Source organism: Myxocyprinus asiaticus, chromosome 9 (genome assembly GCF_019703515.2).
Source record: "Myxocyprinus asiaticus isolate MX2 ecotype Aquarium Trade chromosome 9, UBuf_Myxa_2, whole genome shotgun sequence".
Lineage (NCBI taxonomy): Eukaryota > Metazoa > Chordata > Actinopteri > Cypriniformes > Catostomidae > Myxocyprinus > Myxocyprinus asiaticus.
In genome coordinates this window covers 36,753,799-36,775,271 of record NC_059352.1, presented here as the reverse complement: position 1 = coordinate 36,775,271, position 21,473 = coordinate 36,753,799, and the positions used below count along the sequence as shown (strand labels likewise).

Sequence of the window (21,473 nt, the reverse complement as noted above, 5' to 3'; positions counted from 1 at the left end):
TTAAAGGACGGACAAGGAGGAGGCGGGAACTGGTTGAACAGTAAACACAAACTTTAATGATATAAATGAACTTAAAACAACAGAAAACATAACGACACAGACACACATGCAACGCGGCCGCGTCTCCGGCTGCACCTTATCTCGTTCTCCCGCTTATCAGCTGATTCAGCGCCGGCCAAGCTCCATCACGGCCCGGCCACGCCTTCCTCCTCGTCGCAGGGATAATGTTGATTCCCACAAAAAATAATTGACTTGTTCATTCTTTTCTTTAAAAAAGCAATACTCTCGGATAGAGTGCGGCACTTACAATGGAAGTGAACAGGGCCAATCTGTAAACGCAGCACTCGTAGTTAACTGGTAAACCATCCAGGTTAAGATGCCGAAATGCTCGGACGAAGGGGGAGGGCAAAGAGGGAGAACCAGCAAGATGTCTCAACGCTGTTATTGCAGATAAAATATTATTATATTTTCTGTCATTAATGTTATTGTAATGATTAAGTATCTCTAGTGAGCTGTGACGATTAACTCTCAAGTTAGATTGAGTGTGATTGAGCATGTGTGTGTGCACAAGCTGTTTCTATGAATGCATATACAGTTGTGCTCAAAAGTTTGCATACTCTTGGAGAATTGGTAATATATGTACCACTTTTAAAGAAAACATGAGTGAGCAGGCAAAACACATTTCTTTTATTTCTTATGGGATTCATATGTATATATGTGTGTGTCTGTACGTATGTGTATAATTATTTTTTTTATTATTATTATTATCTATGTCTTGCTGCTGTTTTTGTATTGTTTTTGTATGGTTGAACACTGGAAGCTCCTGTCACCAAGACAAATTCCTTGTATGTGTAAGCATACTTGGCAATAAAGCTCATTCTGATTCTGATTCAACTATAGGTTATAACAGAATGGCACAATCATAAAACAAAACATGGCAACAATAAAAAAAAAAGAAATGACCCCTGTTCAAAAGTCTGCATACCTTTAGTTCTTAATACTTTGTATTGCCCCTTTAGCATCAATGACAGCGTGCAGTCTTTTGTAATAGTTGTCTATGAGGCCCCAAATTCTTGCAGGTGGTATAGCTGCCCATTCGTCTCGGCAAATTGCCTCCAGGTCATGCAAAGTCTTTGGTCGTCTTGCATGAACTGCACGTTTGAGAGCTCCCCAGAGTGGCTCGATGATATTAAGGTCAGGAGACTGTGATGGCCACTCCAGAACCTTCACCTTTTTCTGCTGTAACCACTGGAGGGTCAACTTGGCCTTGTGCTTAGGGTCATTGTCATGATGGAAAGTCCAAGAGTGTCCCATGCGCAGCTTTAGTGCAGAAGAATGCAAATTGTCTGCCATCAATTTTCACAAGATTCCCCGTACCTTTAGAGCTCACACATCGCCAAAACATCAGTGAGCCACCACCATGCTTCACAGTGGGGATGACATTCTTTTCACTATAGGGCTTGTTGACCCCTCTCCAAACATAGCGCTTATGGTTGTGACCATAAAGCTCTATTTTGGTCTCGTCAATCCAAATTACAGTGTGCCAGAAGCTGTGAGGCGTGTCAAGGTGTTTTTTTGTGGCATTGGTGCAGTAAAGGCTTCTTTCTGTCAACTCGACCATGCAGCTCATTTTTGTTCAAGTATCGTCGTATTGTGCTCCTTGAAACAACCACACTGTCTTTTTCCAGAGCAGCCTGTATTTCTCCTGAGGTTACCTGTGGGTTTTTCTTTGTATCCCAAACAATTCTTCTAGCAGTTGTGGCTGAAATCTTTCTTGGTCTACCTGACTTTGGCTTGGTATCAAGAGATCCCAGAATTTTCCACTTCTTAAGACGTGATTGAACAGTACTGACTGGCATTTTCAAGGCTTTGGATATCTTTTTATTTCCTTTTCCATCTTTATAAAGTTCCATTACCTTGTTACGCAGGTCTTTTGACAGTTCTTTTCTGCTCCCCATTGACTATTTATACACAGACACCAATTGCAATTTAAAAAGCCACAGGTGTGGGAAATTAACCTTTAATAGCCATTTAAACCTGTGTGTGTCACCTTGTGTGTCTGTAACAAGGCCAAACATTCAAGGGTATGTAAACTTTTGATCAGGGCCATCTGGGTGATTTTTGTGATTATTATGATTTAAAAAGGAGCCAAACAACTATGTGATAATAAATGGCTTCATATGATCACTATCCTTAAATTGCATGATCAGTCATATTTTCAAAATCAATGCCAAAATTTCACAATTTCTGCCAGGGTATGCAAACTTTTGAGCACAACCGTTTCAAATATCTATGTTGTCATCATCAAATACACACTAATTTAGCACTTTATTAGGAACACCTGTACACCTACTTATTCATGCGATTATATAATCAGCCAATCCTATGGCAGCAGTGCAATGCATAAAATCATGCAGATAAGGTTCAGGAGCTTCAGTTAATGTTCACATCATCCATCAGAATGGGGAAAAAATGTGATATCAGTGATTTCGACCATGGCATGATTGTTGGTGCCAGACGGGTGGGTTTGATTATTTCTGTAACTGCTGATAACCACTCTGTACAATTGTAGTGAGCAGAATAGCATCTCAGAATGCACAACACGTCGAACCTTGAGGCGGATGGGCTACAACAGCAGAAGACCATGTTGGCCACTTTATTAGGACCATAGTGTTCCTAATGAAGTGCTCAGTGAGTGTATATATATATATATATATATATATACACACACACACAGGGTTGGGGAGTAACTGAATATATGTAATGGGATTACGTATTTAAAATACAAAACATAAGTAACTGTATACCACTACAGTTACAATTTAAATCATTGATAATTAGAATACAGTTACATTCAAAATGTATTTTGATTACTGAAGAGATTACTTTGCATTTTATTGTTATTTGTTTCTTTTAATATTTAGAGCTTTCAGATGGAAAACATTTATACATATAAATTATGCGATCCAAAGAGCATTTGAGCAGCGGTGAAACACTTTCTTATGATGTGTTACAATCATATGGGCAGACAGAGAAGTAAGTTTGAAGTAAGTTTGGAGCAGAAGAAATAAATAAACCTTGTGTAAATTGTCAGCTTTATGCTAAGCTAAAATGCTATTTCTAGCCATTTTACATGCACATCATATTTTTTTATCAAGAAAATTCACATTGGATCAAAATTTCTTTTTTTCTAGTTAGACCTTTGATATTAGGGCAAAAATCCTATTCTTGATAATCATTTTTGTATTATTTTCCTGTAAAAATATCTAAAAATCCTTAAAACAAGATCAATTTGATTGATCTTGTTTTAGAAACAACACTGCATAAGATATTTAGGTTTTTCAGAGAATGTATTTTTAACGTGTATTTTGTCTTACTGTACTGGCAGAGTTTTTATAGTCAAAACAAGTGAAAAAATCTACCAGTACTAAAGAAGTAATCCAAAGTATTTAGAATACATTACTGGCCTTGAGTAATCTAATGGAATAAATTACAAATTACATTTTATAGCATGAATTCTGTAATATGTAGTGGAATACATTTCAAAAGTAACCCTCCCAACCCTGTATGTATGTATATATATATATATATATATATATATATATATATATATATATATATATATATATATATATATATATGATGACACGACAACATAATGTGGGTCACAAAAAGATGGCTCAAGGGCCACGTGTTGAGTAGTGCTGCAAATAAAGGTTAAACATATGCAGGTTTTAGCGGTGAATTGCCATGAGCTCATAGACTTGGGCTAGGAATGAATTACAAGCCCATTCACAGTTTGTTACTTTGTAATCTGCCTGTGTTGAGCCTTATCTGTCTGTGCAGTATGAATATAATCACTTGGTTTGGAGCTACTTTTTAACTTTTTCACAAAATGTCATATTTATTCAAATTAAATGGGATTGTATATTTCTAAAGGTACTTTGTTCAGTCATATAACAAATAAAGTGTTCTTGTCCATACTTTGAATAGATGCCAACATATTGGATTTATTTAAAGAAATCAGTCTCTGTTAGTGCCATCTGTATCTAATTCTGATGAAGTATAATGTTTCTAAATGTCTTGCACATCTGAATTCTATTAGTCTCCATTTTACACAATGGCCTCTTCTATCCTGATCCCATCCACCAGAAGGGAATGAACCATTCCGTTTCGTTTCCTTCCAGTGGTTGTTGCTTTTATGCAGCATTCATGGTTCCCAACTGCAAAGTGGGTCTCAGTTCCATCATCTCCAAACTCCCCCTGCAAATCAACATAAACATATCCCTATAACTGAACAAGTTTAAATCATTGGAATGCTGTGCAATGAGAAAATATTGTGTTTAATATGTCCACAGTGGCCACACAGCTACTCCATTAACTGACTTAATAAACAAACCAAACAATGGACCAAAGTAAGACTAACATACACCAAAAGTTCTATGCAAGTTTTTTTAACTGCAGTATTACTCACCATAGTCTCCATTTTCTGTCCATTGCACCACACATCCATAGTGTCTTTCTCTAGTAAAAAAGACAAATCTGAGATTTTGCTTATGGTTGTTATTATTTTATGCATTGTATTAAACTTAAATTGAAAGATTATAGTAGGTCTCTGTAAGGCAATCTGGCCAAATGCTGGTGGCATTTTTCAAATGTATAATGTGTATGTGAAATAAGGTCTCGTTGTTGTTCATTTTTATTTTATTTTTCTGTTAATTTAGTTCTGCAACTGTAATAGTCATTCTTTGCAGCCAAAATATATCAGCGAGGCTTGATATACTGTTGGTTAACCTGAGAAAAATAAGGATTTCAAATAATTGCATGAGCAGGCCTAAGACAGAATATCTGCAGAAAGTGCTTGGAAAAACTCTGCAGAAAATATATTTTCCCCCACATTAGAGAAGAAAATTTAGAAAATGTAAAACAATTTAAAAATTAAAAAAAAAAAAAAACATTACTACAGGTTCTGCCACTCTTACCCAGAACTATCCTGCAATCAGAACCATCCAGTTTCAGCAACCATGTTTTGGAAATTTTTGATCGATTGTCCAAAAATGTCTGAAGACTTTTTCCATTGATCTCCAGTGTATACTCATAGGAAAACCCACTAATCGCTTCAATGGTTATGGTTGCTTTTGTATCTGTACTCCCAACAGGAAATGTTTCTCTGCCCACCAGTTTGAACATCCAATCCCTTCTTAACACCTCCTTAAAAACAAGACATTATAAAATGTATAAAATGTTATTATGTTTACAGATACGACACGTGTGTATATACTACATATGTTTATACATACAGTATATATATAGCCTATATATTGTAGATATACTGGATATATAAACATAAGTGTGTGTGAACAATGTGTATAACTCAATATCATGTATAACTATAATGTATAGTATGTATAATATACATTGCATAAGTTACAAAAAAGTAATCCACTATAAATGACTAACGATTTCTCTCAAATTATAATCAGATTACTTTACTGATTACTTCATTGGAAAAATAATCACATCACTAATTACTTTACTTTTAAGTTACTTTCTAAAACACTTGTCACAAACATTTATTTTGTTTTTCCGCTCAACAAATTCAAAATAATGTCTATTTTCTCCTTGTTCATTGTCGCACACCCTTCAGCTGTCACAGAAATGCAAACAGACGTACATATGAACATATCAATTCACATTTTAACTGTATTACACATAAATACATTTTTTAGAAACATGTTACCCAAGTAATGTACTTAAAAGTAATTACTTAAATTGAAAGACAGTAACTGTAATCTGATAACAAAAAGTTTTAATTGAATGTGTTACACTACTTTTTGTGCCTTAAAGTAATTTGCTTCCAGTAACTAATTACTTTGTGATCCGATTACACCCAACACTGAATATAACATTTGTGATATCAGGGACATGCCGACCATATAAGCAGTACTTACCAAACAGAAGGGTGAAAGGGTCATAATGACACTATGACATATTTAAATATAACTGTTAATATAAACTACAGTTTTCATACAAATTCGTAATATTTCATCTCAGTTGAGCAGCACAGACTGTTATTAATTTATTCGCTTTGGCGCCACCCTCAGGTATAAGCATTTTATGTTATGCTTTCTCTGATTCAAAGCATTGTTTAACGCCCTTTCATTCAACACTATGTTTATTCAAACTGAATCATGCCCACTTCTACAAATGGCCAAGGTAATCATGCTTACCAAAACGAGTAAGCCAATCAGAATGCTCCAGTCACGCTATCTGATAGGCTAGATTTTAGTTTTGTGTCAACACTTTCAAGTTCACGTTACTAATGCATTATTAAGTGCCAAAATGGATATCTGCAATGTAAGTATCAAAGACCTACGTGGATTTGGCAAAGTTAATTTCAATTAAAAAACGAGAAAGAGAAGCTATCGAAACTTAAACAAGTGGGTAACTTTTACAACAAAGTGAAGGAGATTCGCAAGGAGAGAAGCATGGATTTTGTGTTCAAGTAAAGGTAAATTAATGTATTTATTAAAAATCTGTGTTATTACTACTAGGTCAAAGGTACTAGGTACGTCATTGTTTCTGGTTAGTCTGAGGCTATGAAGTGGTGATCTGGCAATCATGTCCTTCTTTTGTTATGTCTGTTTAATAGTTCTAACCTTAGGGCGCAGTGTCTATTTAAAAAATATATATTAAGGAATATAGACTGCCGTGTGTCTACGTTACATTTGCCTTGTACATTCAGGTTAAGACTGTTGTCTTTGGTGCAGGGAAACTATTTTTATGCACATTTTGAAATTGCGATTAAGACATCCTGAATGGAAACGCTTGATATGGGAATAAACTCTCAAAATTTGCATAAACTTTTATGCGCTAGGAGGAGGTGGATTTTATAATTCCGCATTAGTTCAAATGCGCATTAAGGTGATGGAAACAGTTTATTCACAAAACGATTACGTGTTTTGACCATTCGTGCATGTGTTATGAGTGTGCGATAGCTTGATGTGACTAGCCCACCGAAAGGTCTGACCTTGATACATTATTCTTTAAAAACATAGCGCTTGTCATTCGGAAGTGTTTAACCCACAGCTGGTTGATAACGTGGGTCCTCACAATCCACCAGAACAGTTTTGAGAGCGGGCGCTCCCATTTATTCGGAGACTAGAGGTGTGTCGCATCGCAGCTATTTCAGCTCACATTGTATTAGATATTACACTGATTCTGCAGTGTCTCGTGGATGCATTTAATAAAATGAGATACTTGCTCCAATCTTGCAAATAAAACTGTCCCCAAAGCAGGGAGACGTCATTCAACTATTCCATCATAACAAGGAGGTTCCCTCATGATAATGCGCATTACGTAGTGGATGCGCAACAATTAGTATTTTATGAGTAAAAAAAAAAAAAAATAGTAAAAGTCGAATTTTTAGAAATGCGTTCAAAAAATGCGAAACATTTTGGATGGAAACCCAGCAACTGTGTATTGGTGACTAGACATTATTGACGCTAGCGCCATCTTTGTTTTTTTTTTTTTTTCCTTTTATCCCCAATTTGGAATGCCCAATTTCCAATGTGCTCTAAGTCCTCGTGGTGGCGTAGTGACTCACCTCAATCCAGGTGGGAGGTCAAATCTCAGTTGCCTCCACCTGAGACCGTCAATCCATGCATTTTATCATGTGGCTTGTTGAGCGCATTACTGCAGAGATGTAGGGTATGTTTTGGCTTCACACTATTCTCTACAGCATCCGCACACAACTCACCATGCGCCCCACACATTATAGTGACCAGGAGGAGGTTACCCCATGTGACTCTACCCTCCCTAGAAACCGGGGCACTCAGCACGGCCTGGATTTGAACTCATGACTCCAGGTGTGGTAGTCAGCGTCTTTACTTGCTGAGCTACCCCATCTTTGATTTTTAATGGGAATGACAACGAGGCTGTGAGGGATAGACTTACCATCTCTTCAATGGCACGCATGGTATAAATCTGTAAAAAGCTCCATGATCACATCTGATTTTCCACAACTCATTTTGTCTGGAGTTCTATGTATACTGAATGTTCTTGGAAAGATTTTTTTTCAATGTTTCGTCAATGGATCGATCCAAAAACACTTTAAACTGCAGTACAGCCCATTGAAGAGACTGTATATCTATCCCTCACAGCCTCGTTGTCATTCCCATAAAAAAATCAAAGATGGCGCTAGCGTCAATAAGGTCTATAGTGAGTGCTGTGCAACCTGTGCTTGTGGGAGCAGCGGTGGGTGGCGGCTCAGGCTGTGCAGCAGTCTGATCCATTTGGAAAGACAGTGTTACCTTAGGAAGTCTCTATTCCGTTTAATTTTTCTCTCTCCAAAAATCAAACCAAACTGAACTAGCAACAGGGTAGTTAACAGGCTTAACTTGTAACTTGCAACAGAGTATAAGGTGAAATCACATGAAACGTTCCGAGCGGTTTGGCTCACTTTCACCTGTTTATGACCTTTTGTAGATGCAAAAAAAAAAAAAAAAAAAAAATGGAATATTCCATTACAGCCTAATCTGAGGGGGAAGGGGGTTGCTTGCATTGATGGTGCTGAAAATAACTGCAATATCAATCATATTGGTGTTGTTACAGTGATATTTACAATTTCAGCACATGCTATTTAGCATTAATAATAATAACAATGAATATTATTTGTATTTTTAGGGGGACCTTGTCTTCTGGGGGCTCTAGGCGGATGCCTACCTTTGCCTAGTTCTAAGTCCACCACTGCTTTGGTGGTCAGATTAGTTAATTGCTGCTGTCCATTCCAGTGTTTCTAAACTGTGGGAAGAGTGACGTGTGAGGCCTATGATGTTGAAACTAGTAACTGGCAATCTTTTTCTTTCTGAGGTATGTCAAAACAAGCTCTTCTGGTACTATGGTTCATTGTATGATTTAATGGACATAAACATGCTCAGCTCAATATATGACATTCTTAATTTGTGTGATATGAGCAATATTATTGTCCTGAATTTAAAACAATTTGGTCATGAAGTTCACCACTGTAACATAATTGTTTCCATTGACTGGTGGGTCCTAAGGCAACAATTTACGTCTATAACATTTTCGCAACATTACACTGACCCGTATAATGTGTTTTGGGCACAGCGTTTAATAATGTGTGTTACAAATCTTTGATGCTTGCCCAAACTCAAAGCCCACGGCATGTGCCTGGTGTATATAATTTATTACTCAAAGGAATATATTAGATTAGGTAAGATTCCCAATAATAAAAACCACAACACACAAAGTTATAGAAAACAAATCAGTTCACATTGGAAGATATTTACCAGCAGCTCTCACCTTCCCATTTATATAAATAACACGTTTTCCTGTTGTTGTTCCATGTTCAAACTCAATGCGGTAAACCCCATCACTCAGTGACACCTCCCACGATCCCACAATGTCTCCTGACATTCTGAGTTAAGATTTACAATTCCCAGTACTTCTATATTGTTTTTATTTCTATGTAATGTCTGAGCCTGAGCCTCATAATAGCAATCTTCATCATGTGTGATTGCTGGTTAAACTGCTGTATTGAGGAGGTTGCTATGTGCTCACTCAGCAACAAGTGTATTAGTTTAAGAGGCTTAAATGATCAAGCCTGGAGATCTATGTGCGAGTGTGTTTGTGTATTAAATTGGGTGTATGTTTGTGTTGTTTGTCACCATATGTCCTTTAGAAAGTTATAGTGTAATTTGTCATTTAGCACATTTAAAGAAACATAGGTTCTGGAAAAATAAAATAAAAATATCAGAAATAATTTTCAAATGTTGCTGAAGAACTTCATTGGATTTTATGGATCCTCACACTACCAATAGATGGCAGTCTCTCTCTCTCTCTCTCTCTCTCTCTCTCTCTCTCTCTCTCTCTCTCCTCCTAGAAAAACATGCTTTTCTACATTCTCTAATTTTCATCTTGAATTTGATAAAAAAAAATGTAAAAAAAAAAGTTTTACTTTTTATTACGTAAAAACAAAGCTGATGTTCAAGCTAGGTTAACGCATGTGTATTACGTATTTGATAGATCACATTTTGAAGGATCTTTGATCTTGATAATTAATTTTTAAGTCCCTTCAAACCCCTGTTGTATGAATGCTTTTAATGTAAAACATTCGCATGCACACTATCAGAAGAGAGTGGGCGGGGTCAATTCTGCTTGGAAAAAAATCCACTTCTTCAGAACTTTCTTCAAAATCTTAATACGTGGAGCTCAACGATCACGATGATCTTGTGCTGAGGTTCCTAAATATTCTTTCAACAACGTCGTGTAAAGGATACAGCAAAGAAACAATAACTTTACAGCTTCCGGAGTTATGCGTGAATTTTTCGGAAAGTTCTGGACGTAACTGAATATTATGATGAAGCAATAAATTCGGAATATTGGATTCCTCTCATGAATTCCACAAACTAATTGGCTTTGGGTTATGATTTTTTATTATTATGATTTTATTGTGATTTTATTTATTTTTTCCCGAAGAAAACGAGTAGCAATTGAATTAATCTATAAGTGGTTTTCTTTATGTCCACTTTACACTGTATAATGAAATGTGCTTGTGTACTATTAGGCTACAAATGTAACACGTTATCGTGTATTGCTGTTGCTTTTCTCGAGCTCGTTGCGATTGGATCAAACTACCCTAACAACATACCATCCTATGTTATTTCTTCAGTATTAATGAAATGAAACATCTACAGTTACAGATACTTTTGTTGGTTCTGACATGGAATCAAGCATCATTGAAGACTTCCATTGGCTCTCACTACACAGGAACAGATGAAGGAAATGCACAATTACAGTCAAACACTTTTCTCAAAATGTACAGAAATGGCAGATTAGCAAGGTTTGACAGCGCAGGGAACACACATATACTCGAGAAGACTCAGAATGATCAGAACATGGACTCCTCACAAGCCCCAACGAAGAGAGTACTGAAAGGGCAAAGACCGTTCCCACACAGGAAGCCTAGTCTAACTGACAGCGTCTCTGCTCAAGCGCCTAATCCAGTTCGACAGAAACCTCAATCTACAGCATTGGCTGTCTCCAATGGCACCAGCTCCATCAACATTCTTGCTGGTTTTGCTGGTAAAAATCGTGTGCTGGTAATTTCAGCCCCAAATGACTCTGATGGCTATTACAGGTTAATGATGAACTTGCTTAAGCCGGAGGTGTACTGTGAGATGGCGGACAGACACATGCTGCAGATTGTAATGTTCCATGAAAAGGTGGAGATTGGAGGAAAGGTGAGACGTGTTAGCAGTCAGGGCTCTGTGGTGGAGTTGCCGCTGGATTCAGCCTTGGTGCCCAGACTGATGAGCTTCCTGAAGCTGGAGGAGGGCAAGTTTGGGATGGTGCTGCTACGGAAGACCCTGCAGGTAGAGGAAAGATACCCGTACCCTGTGCAGCTGGAGGCGATTTATGAAGTGATAGACCGTACACCTATGCGTAGGCTGGAGAAGGCAAGGCAAAAGGGCTTCGTGCAGAAGTGCAAGACTGCTGGAATTGAGGGCCAGGTGGTGCCTTCTTTTGGCTCTAATGCAGTTGGTTTGCAGCCCCAGGTTGACATTGCACGAAATATAGGGAGACAAAATGGGGTGAGACCAGTCCCTCAGCCCACCCAGACAGCTCAGGAACAAATATCAACTGCCATCAGACCCACTACAATAACTACAACAAAAAAACGTACAACCACAAAACCTCCTACTTCAGCTTCCATAACATCCACAACTACCACCTCTCCCTCAACCACAACTGCCATTACCACAATTGTACCCACCACAGTGGAGCAAATTGATCCACAGACAATAGTACACTGGAACACAGCTGTATCAAACACTTCTGAGCGGGTCTACCAGCCCTCATCACAAAACCAACAAAGGAATCCCTTAAACACAGCAACTCATCCCTCTGTTACCTCAGACGTTTACATTCAACACAAAGAAAAATACATTAACCACACAGAAATGATTTCTGCAACCTCACCAACACAAAAATACAGAGAGAAGCCCAAGGACAAACCGTCTGTGGTAAAAAATGGATTGAGTAAAAAGCTTAGTCAGCACATAAGAGAATATGACATGCAGAGACCAATGGCTAATAAATCAGAGAAAGACCTTATGACACCCCAAAAGAGGAAGACCAAAGTTGATGATGCTGACAGGAGGAAGAAGACAGATAGGCTTGAAAAGACCCCTTCAGGGAAAAAAGGCCCAAAAGTTACTAAGGAGACAAATTTCAGTCTTCAAAATAAAAACACTGGACGAAAGCCAAATGTTTATGAAGAAAGTGCTGTTGTGGGCCAGTCAATCAATCCAAAGAAATTGCTAGAAACCTTTTTGAGTTATTTTGAGAGAAGGCGACGGCTCATAGTATGTATTGTATCTGTTTACCACATATTGTGATGCACATGCAAAAAAAAAAAAAACACATTTATAGAGATAAAACTAGATACAAACAGCCCTAGGTTAGTGTTGGGTAAGTTACTAAAAAAAGTAATCCACTACAAATTACATCTCTGAAATTGTAATCAAACTAATTTATCAATTACTTTTTTGAAAGAATAATCAAATTACTAATTACTTTACTATTTTCTAAGTTACCTTCTAAGGCCACGTCCACACTAATATGTTTTTGTTTGAAAACAAATCTTTTTCACTATGTTTTGGCCTTTCTGAAAAAAAAAAAAAGTAGCCTAATTAGTCACAATTACACTGCCTGGCCAAAAAAAATATTTTGCTGTTTGGATTTAAATAAGCAGATACTTAACAGCCTTTGATTGGATCATCATTGCAGTGATTAATATGTTTCAGCTGGCAACAATTCTTTTAACCCTAACTGATGCAGTGTGTAGCTTCTCATTTCTTAAACAACCATGTGTTTCAGGAGGGGCAAATTATTGGCCTGCATCAAGCAAAAAAACAACTAAGGAGATTGTTGAAATCACTGGAATTGGGTTAAGAACTGTCCAACACAATTCAATTGGTCAGGTCTAGGCTCAGCAACATTATGCAGCAATAAAATGAAGTCAGCTGAATGTACCAAAAATGTATGCAACTCTGGACAGAATAAATGTTGTGACGTTGCATAAGGTTGTCGAAACAATGCCACGATAAATGTGTGCCTTAATCAAAGCTAAAGGCGGTCCAACGAAATATTAGAGTATGCAACTTTTTTTTGGCCAGGCAGTGTACTTTAGTTAATTTTAATTTCGTTACTTTATTTAACAGTAGATAATTACTTCGTAATTAGATTACACCGAACACTGCCCTAGGTGTACAATCATGTTTCACGTTTTTGATCATCTGCAAAGTACATTTTGTTCCAGAGTGTTAAGAGGCATTTTGGTTCATACCAGCACTGAGACGATGTCTTAAAATTTATTTGGTGCTTAATTGTTTGTCTGCAGGTAATTACTGCTCCAGATGAGCAGAATCATATGTACAGTGAACAGAGGGATGAGTACCTGGAGCAAGTTTGTGACATAGCCCTGCGCAAAATTTCCATCATCACCATTTTTGGGCCTCTCACAAACAGTTCCATGAAGATTGATCACTACCAGACAGGTCAGTGCTGCTTACAGTCTTTGTTTGCATGTTTGTCCTGTCAAGCTGCCCTTATTCAGATGTTTTTTTCTGTTACAGAACAGGACAAACCTTTACGTGGTGTGCCAGACATTGATCTTATCAACCATGATCTCATCACAGCGTTTCGGAAGGAGCTTGGGATGATATACAATGAGTTCTACATGGTGCTGACAGACTTTGACATGAAAGTCAAGGTGTGTGTTAATACACCTCCATCAGAGGGATAGATTCTTGCATGATGCGAATGTAGATGAGATGATTTGTAATGATTTATATGTAGAATTGACTAAGGAATATAAACGTTTCTCGATATTTAAAGGGATATTTTTTAAGCATCAAAATAGTGTTTCAGTGATGTTCTCGTTTTTAGTTCTTGTATTAATTTATCCTTATTTTATCACACTTATTTGTGCATTCCCTGTTTCCAAAGCAACGATATGAAGTCCCAATCATCATGAAAGCAGTGTTTGACTACATTGACACGCTGTCAACTCGCATTAAAGAGGTGGAGCAGCAGAGGAAACTTGGGGTTATGTGCAAGAAAGAAGACAAATCAAGATCTCTAGAGAACTTCCTCTCTAGGTGTGAAAGTGTTACAAATGATGATCAATTCTTTATTTTAATAGAACAGATTCTTACAGAAAGAGTGTTTACACAAACTTTTAAATTTAGATATTTTATTAATTAATTATAAAATATCAGTAATTACAACAAAACTCAATGTTTTGTTTATTAACTACACATTGTCATATGAACATCCAGGCAGTACTGTTATTTAAGTTTAAGAGATTGTGAAATTAATGACTTGTAATTCAGTTTTTTTATTCACTTAAATGGACCAGCTCACATTAGTCATTCATTTGGGAGGTAGCATTGAATGTTTTGCGTTGTAGATCCAAACCGGCTCATATCAGTCATTAGTTCGGGAGTCTGATTACACTAATCACGCTGTATATTTTGTACTGTAGCTTCAAAAGAACCGGCTCATAGGAGGAATTCATTTGGGAGGTAGCATTGAATGTTTTGCATTGTAGATTCAAACTGGCTCATATCCATCATTCGTTTGTGAATCTGACTACAATAATCACACTGTACAGGTGCATCTCAATAAATTAGAATGTCATGGAAAAGTTCATTTATTTCAGTAACTCAGCTCAAATTGTGAAACTCGTGTATTAAATAAATTCAATGCACACAGACTGAAGTAGTTTAAGTCTTTGGTTCTTTTAATTGTGATGATTTTGGCTCACATTTAACAAAAACCCACCAATTCACTCTCTCAAAAAATTAGAATATGGTGACATGCCAATCAGCTAATCAACTCAAAACACCTGCAAAGGTTTCCTGAGCCTTCAAAATGGTCTCTCAGTTTGATTCACTAGGCTACACAATCATGGGGAAGACTGCTGATCTGACAGTTGTCCAGAAGACAGTCATTGACACCCTTCACAAGGAGGGTAAGCCACAAACATTCATTGCCAAAGAAGCTGGCTGTTCACAGAGTGCTGTATCCAAGCATGTTAACAGAAAGTTGAGTGGAAGGAAAAAGTGTGGAAGAAAAAGATGCACAACCAACCGAGAGAACCGCAGCCTTATGATTGTCAAGCAAAATCGATTCAAGAATTTGGGTGAACTTCACAAGCAATGGACTGAGGCTGGGGTCAAGGCATCAAGAGCCACCACACACAGACGTGTCAAGGAATTTGGCTACAGTTGTCTTATTCCTCTAGTTAAGCCACTCCTGAACCACAGACAACATCAGAGGCGTCTTACCTGGGCTAAGGAGAAGAAGAACTGGACTGTTGCCCAGTGGTCCAAAGTCCTCTTTTCAGATGAGAGCAAGTTTTGTATTTCATTTGGAAACCAAGGTCCTAGAGTCTGGAGGAAGGGTGGAGAAGCTCATAGCCCAAGTTGCTTGAAGTCCAGTGTTAAGTTTCCACAGTCTGTGATGATTTGAGGTGCAATGTCATCTGCTGGTGTTGGTCCATTGTGTTTTTTGAAAAGCAAAGTCACTGCACCCATTTACCAAGAAATTTTGGAGCACTTCATGCTTCCTTCTGCTGACCAGCTTTTTAAAGATGCTGATTTCATTTTCCAGCAGGATTTGGCACCTGTCCACACTGCCAAAAGCACCAAAAGTTGGTTAAATGACCATGGTGTTGGTGTGCTTGACTGGCCAGCAAACTCATCAGACCTGAACCCCATAGAGAATCTATGGGGTATTGTCAAGAGGAAAATGAGAAACAATAGACCAAAAAATGCAGATGAGCTGAAGGCCACTGTCAAAGAAACCTGGGCTTCCATACCACCACAGCAGTGCCACAAACTGATCACCTCCATGCCACGCCGAATTGAGGCAGTAATTAGAGCAAAAGGAGCCCCTACCAAGTATTGAGTACATATACAGTAAATGAACGTACTTTCCAGAAGGCCAACAATTCACTAAAAATGTTTTTTTTTTATTGGTCTTATGATGTATTCTAATTTTTTGAGATAGTGAATTGGTGGGTTTTTGTTAAATGTGAGCCAAAATCATCACAATTAAAAGAACCAAAGACTTAAACTACTTCAGTCAGTGTGCATTGAATTTATTTAATACATGAGTTTCACAATTTGAGTTGAATTACTGAAATAAATGAACTTTTCCACGACATTCTAATTTATTGAGATGCACCTGTATATTTTGCGCTGTAGATTCAAAAGAGCCGGCTTATAGGAGTAATTCATTTGGGAGGTAGCATTGTATGTTTTGCATTGTAGATTCAAACTGGCTTATATGAGTCATTAATTTGGTACGTAGCATTGAATGTTTTGCGTTGTAGATCCAAACCGGCTCATATCAGTCATTAGTTCGGGAGTCTGATTACACTAATCACGCTGTACATTTTGCACTGTAGTTTCAAAAGAACCGGCTCATAGGAGGAATTCATTTGGGAGGTAGCATTGAATGTTTTGCATTGTAGATTCAAACCGGCTTATTTCCGTCATTAGTTCGGGAGTCTGATTACACTAATCACGCTGTATATTTCGCACTGTAGATTCAAAAGAACCGGCTCATAGGAGTCATTAATTTGGGAGGTAGCATTGTATGTTCAAACTGGCTCATACGAGTCATTCATTTAGGAGGTTACATTCAGTGTTTTGCGTTGTAGATTCAAACTGGCTCATATGAGTTATTCATTCAGGAATCTGACTACACTATCGAGCTGTATATTTTGCGCTGTAGATTCAAAAGAACCAGCTCATTTAAATCATTCATTCAGGTGGTAGCATTGATTTTTTGCATTGTAGATTTTAAAGAACCAACTCACATGAGTCATTTGCACGACAGTCTGGCTACACTGGTCGCGTTGTATATTTCGCGCCATAGATTCAAAAGAACTGGCTCAAATAAGTAATTCTTTCAGGAATCTGGCTACACTGGTCGTGCTTTAGATTCAAAAGAACTGGCTCGTATGAGCCATTCTATCGGGAATCTGGCTACACTGGTCATGCTGTAGATTTCGCACTGTAGATTCAAAAGAACCTGCTTATATGAGTCATTAATTCGGGAGGTAGCATTGTAAGTTTTACGTTGTAGATCCAAAAGAACAAGCTCATATGAGTCATTCATTTGGGAATATGGCTACACTGGTCATGCTGTAGATTCAAAAGAACTGGCTCATATCAATTATTCTTTCGGGAATCTGGCTACACTGTTCATGCGGTATATTTTTCACTGGAGATTCAGAAAATCGGCTCATATGAGTAATTCCTTCAGGAATCGGGCTACACTAGTTGCACTGTATGTTTCACGCTGTGGATGGTGGTGCGGTGCCGCTAAATAGCAATGCAGGAAATACTGAGTATTTTATTACGGTTTTCCGCCCACATGGGGGAAAATGCTTGTTCAAGAATCGTTAACAGAACCTAAAGTTATAATAATCATTCGGTTCCCGTATTTTTTTTTAAATGGAATCAGTTAAAAATAAGGCCACCTCCACACTAATCCATTTAAGTTTAAAAACTCCATTTTCAGTTTCATATTATCATTGTTTTCCAAAATATTCAGTTATGGAGAGGTTTTTCGAGAGTCTCCGTTTTTAATGCCATTCCAGTGTGGATGAGAGCCGTAGTTTTGCGAAATTAATGCATTTTCAAATGAAAACATATTAGTGTGGACATGGCCTAAGAACCAGTTGTCGGTTCCCAAACCTAATGCATTCTCATTTCAATGTCTCTTTAAGATTCCGTTGGAGACGGAGACTGTTTGTAATATCCACCCCTAGTAATGAAGAATGGGCCTATCAACAACAACTCTACACCATTAATAGCCAAGCCTGCAACCTGGGTGAGGTCATCTTGTAAACATTATAAACATAAATCGAAGCATCTTCCAAGTCAGTGAATTCACATCACACTTAGGCAAATAGACACTTGTTTTGCTCTCTGAAATTCCATTTTCGAATCTGGGCAACATCCTATTTTGATATAAAAATACTTACACCTTGTTCCACAGTCTTCCCACAGCAAGCTTCTTTCTTCCCTTTAAACTACAACATGTTTTCAGTAACTATGTTTTTATGCTGGTCAGGTCAGATCCCAGAGTATTCTCCACAGTGCTTCCTACATTTAGAAATGCACATATGTTACTAAGTGCTTTTATTTTAATTGAAAGCAGTTCTCATCTGTACAAAAGAACTCTCAATCACAAAGGATGGCACCAATAAAAATGGGATGACGAAGTCCTTTTAAAACTCTTTTGTTGGCTATTTTGGAGGTAGGAACATTCTTTAGACACTTTATCTGCATTCTTTACAGTCCAGGAGTACCTGTGGGTCTTGCATAGCTATCCAACTGAGACCACTTCCTCTCTGGGACATGACAGCTTGATTGATGCCCTCATAAAAGAAGGCCTGTTTTAGAACAAAAAACAACAACGGATATCTTTAATGCAAATCACATGCATGTTTCAGAGTAGGAGAACATCTAAAAAAAAATAAAAAAACTCAATTCCTATTTATAAAACATGGCGAGAGTCATCTTTTGTGGATTATATGTTTAGTCCTCTTTACAAGCTGCAGCTTTGTAAATTAACCAGTGTTTTTCAAATTCACAGGACTGCGCCACATATCTGTACTGAAGCTTACTGGGAAAACCCTGGATGACATAAGTGGAGTCCTGGAGCTCTATCCCATAAATGGTATGCTTAACAACTTGCTTTGCATTGAAACAAAAATTCTTGTCACTTTTATGGTTCGATCATAATGTAGTGGACTTCCTTTATTGCTTAGATCACTGGAATTAAAAGTTTGTACTTCAAGGAAACAGATGTAGTGGTGATTTATTATTCAACTGTGGTTTACACTGCAGGAAGTGCATCAGTGGACCGTGAGGACCTGTCTGCTTCCCTGGTGCAGAACATCAGAAACTACTTTCAGATTAGCCCAGAGTATTTCTCCATGCTGCTTGTTGGGAAAGATGGCAACGTGAAATCCTGGTACTCCTCCCCTATGTGGTCCATGTCAATCATTTACGAGCTGATGGACTCCATGCAGCTCCGCAGGCAGGAGATTGCCATCCAGCTGTCTCTTGGCATGCGTTGCCCAGACGATGACTATAGTCGCCATGATGGTTACCATGAGAGCTATCATCGTGGTTACGGTTACTAAGAATAGAATGAAAGCATGTCTTTGAGCCTGTGCACTCCCTGCAGAGAAAAGTGTGAGCCACAATGGGTTCAAAGATCAGAAATTTCTCACTCAAAAGCCCTGTGAACACCTCTCATTTTGAACTGATTATTTTGTAGTAGTTGATATTTACATGTGCAAGTAGATTCCAGCTTGCTGTTAATGATGTTACAGTTGTGCTCAAAAGTTTGCATACCCTTGGAGAATTGGTAATATATGTACTATTTTTAAAGAAAACATGAGTGAGCAGGCAAAACACATTTCTTTTATTTCTTATGGGATTCATATTCAACTGTAGGTTATAACAGAATGGCACAAAAATGAAATGACCCCTGTTCAAAAGTCTGCATACCCTTAGTTCTTAATACTGTGTATTGCCCCCTTTAGCATCAATGACAGCGTGCAGTCTTTAGTAATAGTTGTCTATGAGGCCCCAAATTCTTGCAGGTGGTATAGCTGCCCATTCGTCTTGGCAAAATGCCTCCAGGTCATGCAAAGTCTTTGGTCGTCTTGCATGAACCACACGTTTGAGATCTCCCCAGAGTGGCTCGATGATATTAAGGTCAGGAGACTGTGATAGCCACTCCAGAACCTTCACCTTTTTCTGCTGTAACCACTGGATAGTCAACTTGGCCTTGTGCTTAGGGTCATTGTCGTGCTGGTAAGTCCAAGAGCGTCCCATGCGCAGCTTTCGTGCTGAAGAATGCAAATTGTCTGCCAGTATTTTCTGATAACATGCTGCATTCATCTTGCCATCCATTTTCACAAGATTCCCCGTGCCTTTAGAGCTCACACACCCCCAAAACATCAGTGAGCCACCACCATGCTTCACAGTGGGGATGGTATTCTTTTCACTATAGGCTTTGTTGACCCCTCTCCAAACATAGCGCTTATGGTTGTGACCATAAAGCTCTATTTTGGTCTCGTCAATCCAAATTACAGTGTGCCAGAAGCTGTGAGGCGTGTCAAGGTGTTGTCGGGCATATTGTAACCGGACTTTTTTGGCATTGGCGCAGTAAAGGCTTCTTTCTGGCAACTCGACCATGCAGCTCATTTTTGTTCAAGTATCGTCGTATTGTGTTCCTTGAAACAACCACACCGTCTTTTTCCAGAGCAGCCTGTTTTTCTCCTGAGGTTACCTGTGGGATTTTCTTTGTATTGGTCTACCTGACCTTGGCTTGGTATCAAGAGATCCCCAAATTTTCCACTTATTAATAAGTGATTGAACAGTACTGACTGGCATTTTCAAGGCTTTGGATATCTTTTTATATCCTTTTCCATCTTTATAAAGTTCCATTACCTTGTTACGCAGGTCTTTTGACAGTTCTTTTCTGCTCCCCATGGCTCAGTATCTAGCCTGCTCAGTGCATCCACGTGAGGGCTAACAAATTAATTGACTATTTATACACAGACACTAATTCCAATTTAAAAAGCCACAGGTGTGGGAAATTAACCTTCAATTGCCATTTAAACCTGTGTGTGTCACCTTGTGTGTCTGTAACAAGGCCAAACATTCAAGGGTATGTAAACTTTTGATCAGGGCCATTTGGGTGATTTCTGTTATCATTATGATTTAAAAAGGAGCCAAACAACTGTGATAATAAATGGCTTCATACGATCACTATCCTTAAATTGCATGATCAGTCATATTTTCAAAATCAATGCCAAAATTTCACAATTTCTGCCAGGGTATACAAACTTTATCACAACTGTAATAGTAAAATATTTGTTTACTTCGATGTTACTTCAATGAATTTGCATGTCTAAATGTTTTTTTTTTTTTTCTCAGCAAGACATTTATAAATTGCTACTCACTAATAAAAAGTGTTTTGGTAAAATTTGTATTTTTGATCAACAAATTAGTTTGAGAAAAACTACAATTTAAACTACATATTTTGTATCTCAATTAAGCTCTAATTAAGCATTCTGTATTCTGGGGGTTCTTATATCTTAATTTTGTTTTGTCTGGAATTTCACTACTGCCCCCTGCAAGAAATACTGAAGTCCTGCAATAAGAGAATGTCAAGTAGACTTAAGAGAATATTCCAGGTTTAATACAAACCAAGCTCAATGAACAACATTTGTAGTGCAATCTTGATTTCCACAGAATTTTTGATTTGCCTCTCGTTTTATATATAAAATAATTAAAAGCGGTTACAGTAAGGCACCTGTAATGGAGGTGAATGGGGCCAGTCCATAA

The 21,473-nt window shown here is 37.9% G+C and overlaps 2 protein-coding genes across 2 annotated transcripts; one reads left to right on the top strand and one right to left on the bottom strand.

Annotated features, from left to right (window-relative positions):
* Nucleotides 1-3,670: 3,670 nt before the first annotated feature.
* On the bottom strand, nucleotides 3,671-9,546 carry faimb (Fas apoptotic inhibitory molecule b). Its single transcript, XM_051706012.1, has 4 exons — nucleotides 9,325-9,546; nucleotides 4,983-5,211; nucleotides 4,475-4,524; nucleotides 3,671-4,263 (listed from the first exon to the last, which is right to left on the bottom strand). The coding sequence occupies exons 1-4, from the start codon at nucleotides 9,436-9,438 to the stop codon at nucleotides 4,114-4,116; spliced, it is 543 nt and encodes a 180-aa protein (XP_051561972.1). The 5' UTR covers nucleotides 9,439-9,546; the 3' UTR covers nucleotides 3,671-4,113.
* A 1,157-nt stretch (nucleotides 9,547-10,703) lies between these two features.
* ccdc80l1 (coiled-coil domain containing 80 like 1) lies at nucleotides 10,704-19,268 on the top strand. Its single transcript, XM_051706000.1, has 8 exons — nucleotides 10,704-11,828; nucleotides 11,865-12,389; nucleotides 13,427-13,583; nucleotides 13,662-13,798; nucleotides 14,035-14,186; nucleotides 17,831-17,934; nucleotides 18,703-18,786; nucleotides 18,957-19,268. The coding sequence occupies exons 1-8, from the start codon at nucleotides 10,704-10,706 to the stop codon at nucleotides 19,253-19,255; spliced, it is 2,583 nt and encodes an 860-aa protein (XP_051561960.1). The 3' UTR covers nucleotides 19,256-19,268.
* Nucleotides 19,269-21,473: the final 2,205 nt, after the last annotated feature.

What these genes read in the sequence shown, in the direction of transcription:
- faimb (XM_051706012.1), bottom strand. Translation starts at nt 9,438, where the DNA reads ATGTCAGGAGACATTGTGGGATCGTGGGAGGTGTCACTGAGTGATGGG. An exon ending in TTATTTATATAAATGGGAAG is followed by an intron (nt 5,212 to 9,324) that starts GTGAGAGCTGCT and finishes CTTGTTTTTAAG; the next exon opens with GAGGTGTTAAGAAGGGATTG. An exon ending in GACAGAAAATGGAGACTATG is followed by an intron (nt 4,264 to 4,474) that starts GTGAGTAATACT and finishes GTTGATTTGCAG; the next exon opens with GGGGAGTTTGGAGATGATGG.
- ccdc80l1 (XM_051706000.1), top strand. Translation starts at nt 10,704, where the DNA reads ATGAAACATCTACAGTTACAGATACTTTTGTTGGTTCTGACATGGAAT. An exon ending in AAATTGATCCACAGACAATA is followed by an intron (nt 11,829 to 11,864) that starts GTACACTGGAAC and finishes AACACTTCTGAG; the next exon opens with CGGGTCTACCAGCCCTCATC. An exon ending in GATTGATCACTACCAGACAG is followed by an intron (nt 13,584 to 13,661) that starts GTCAGTGCTGCT and finishes TTTCTGTTACAG; the next exon opens with AACAGGACAAACCTTTACGT.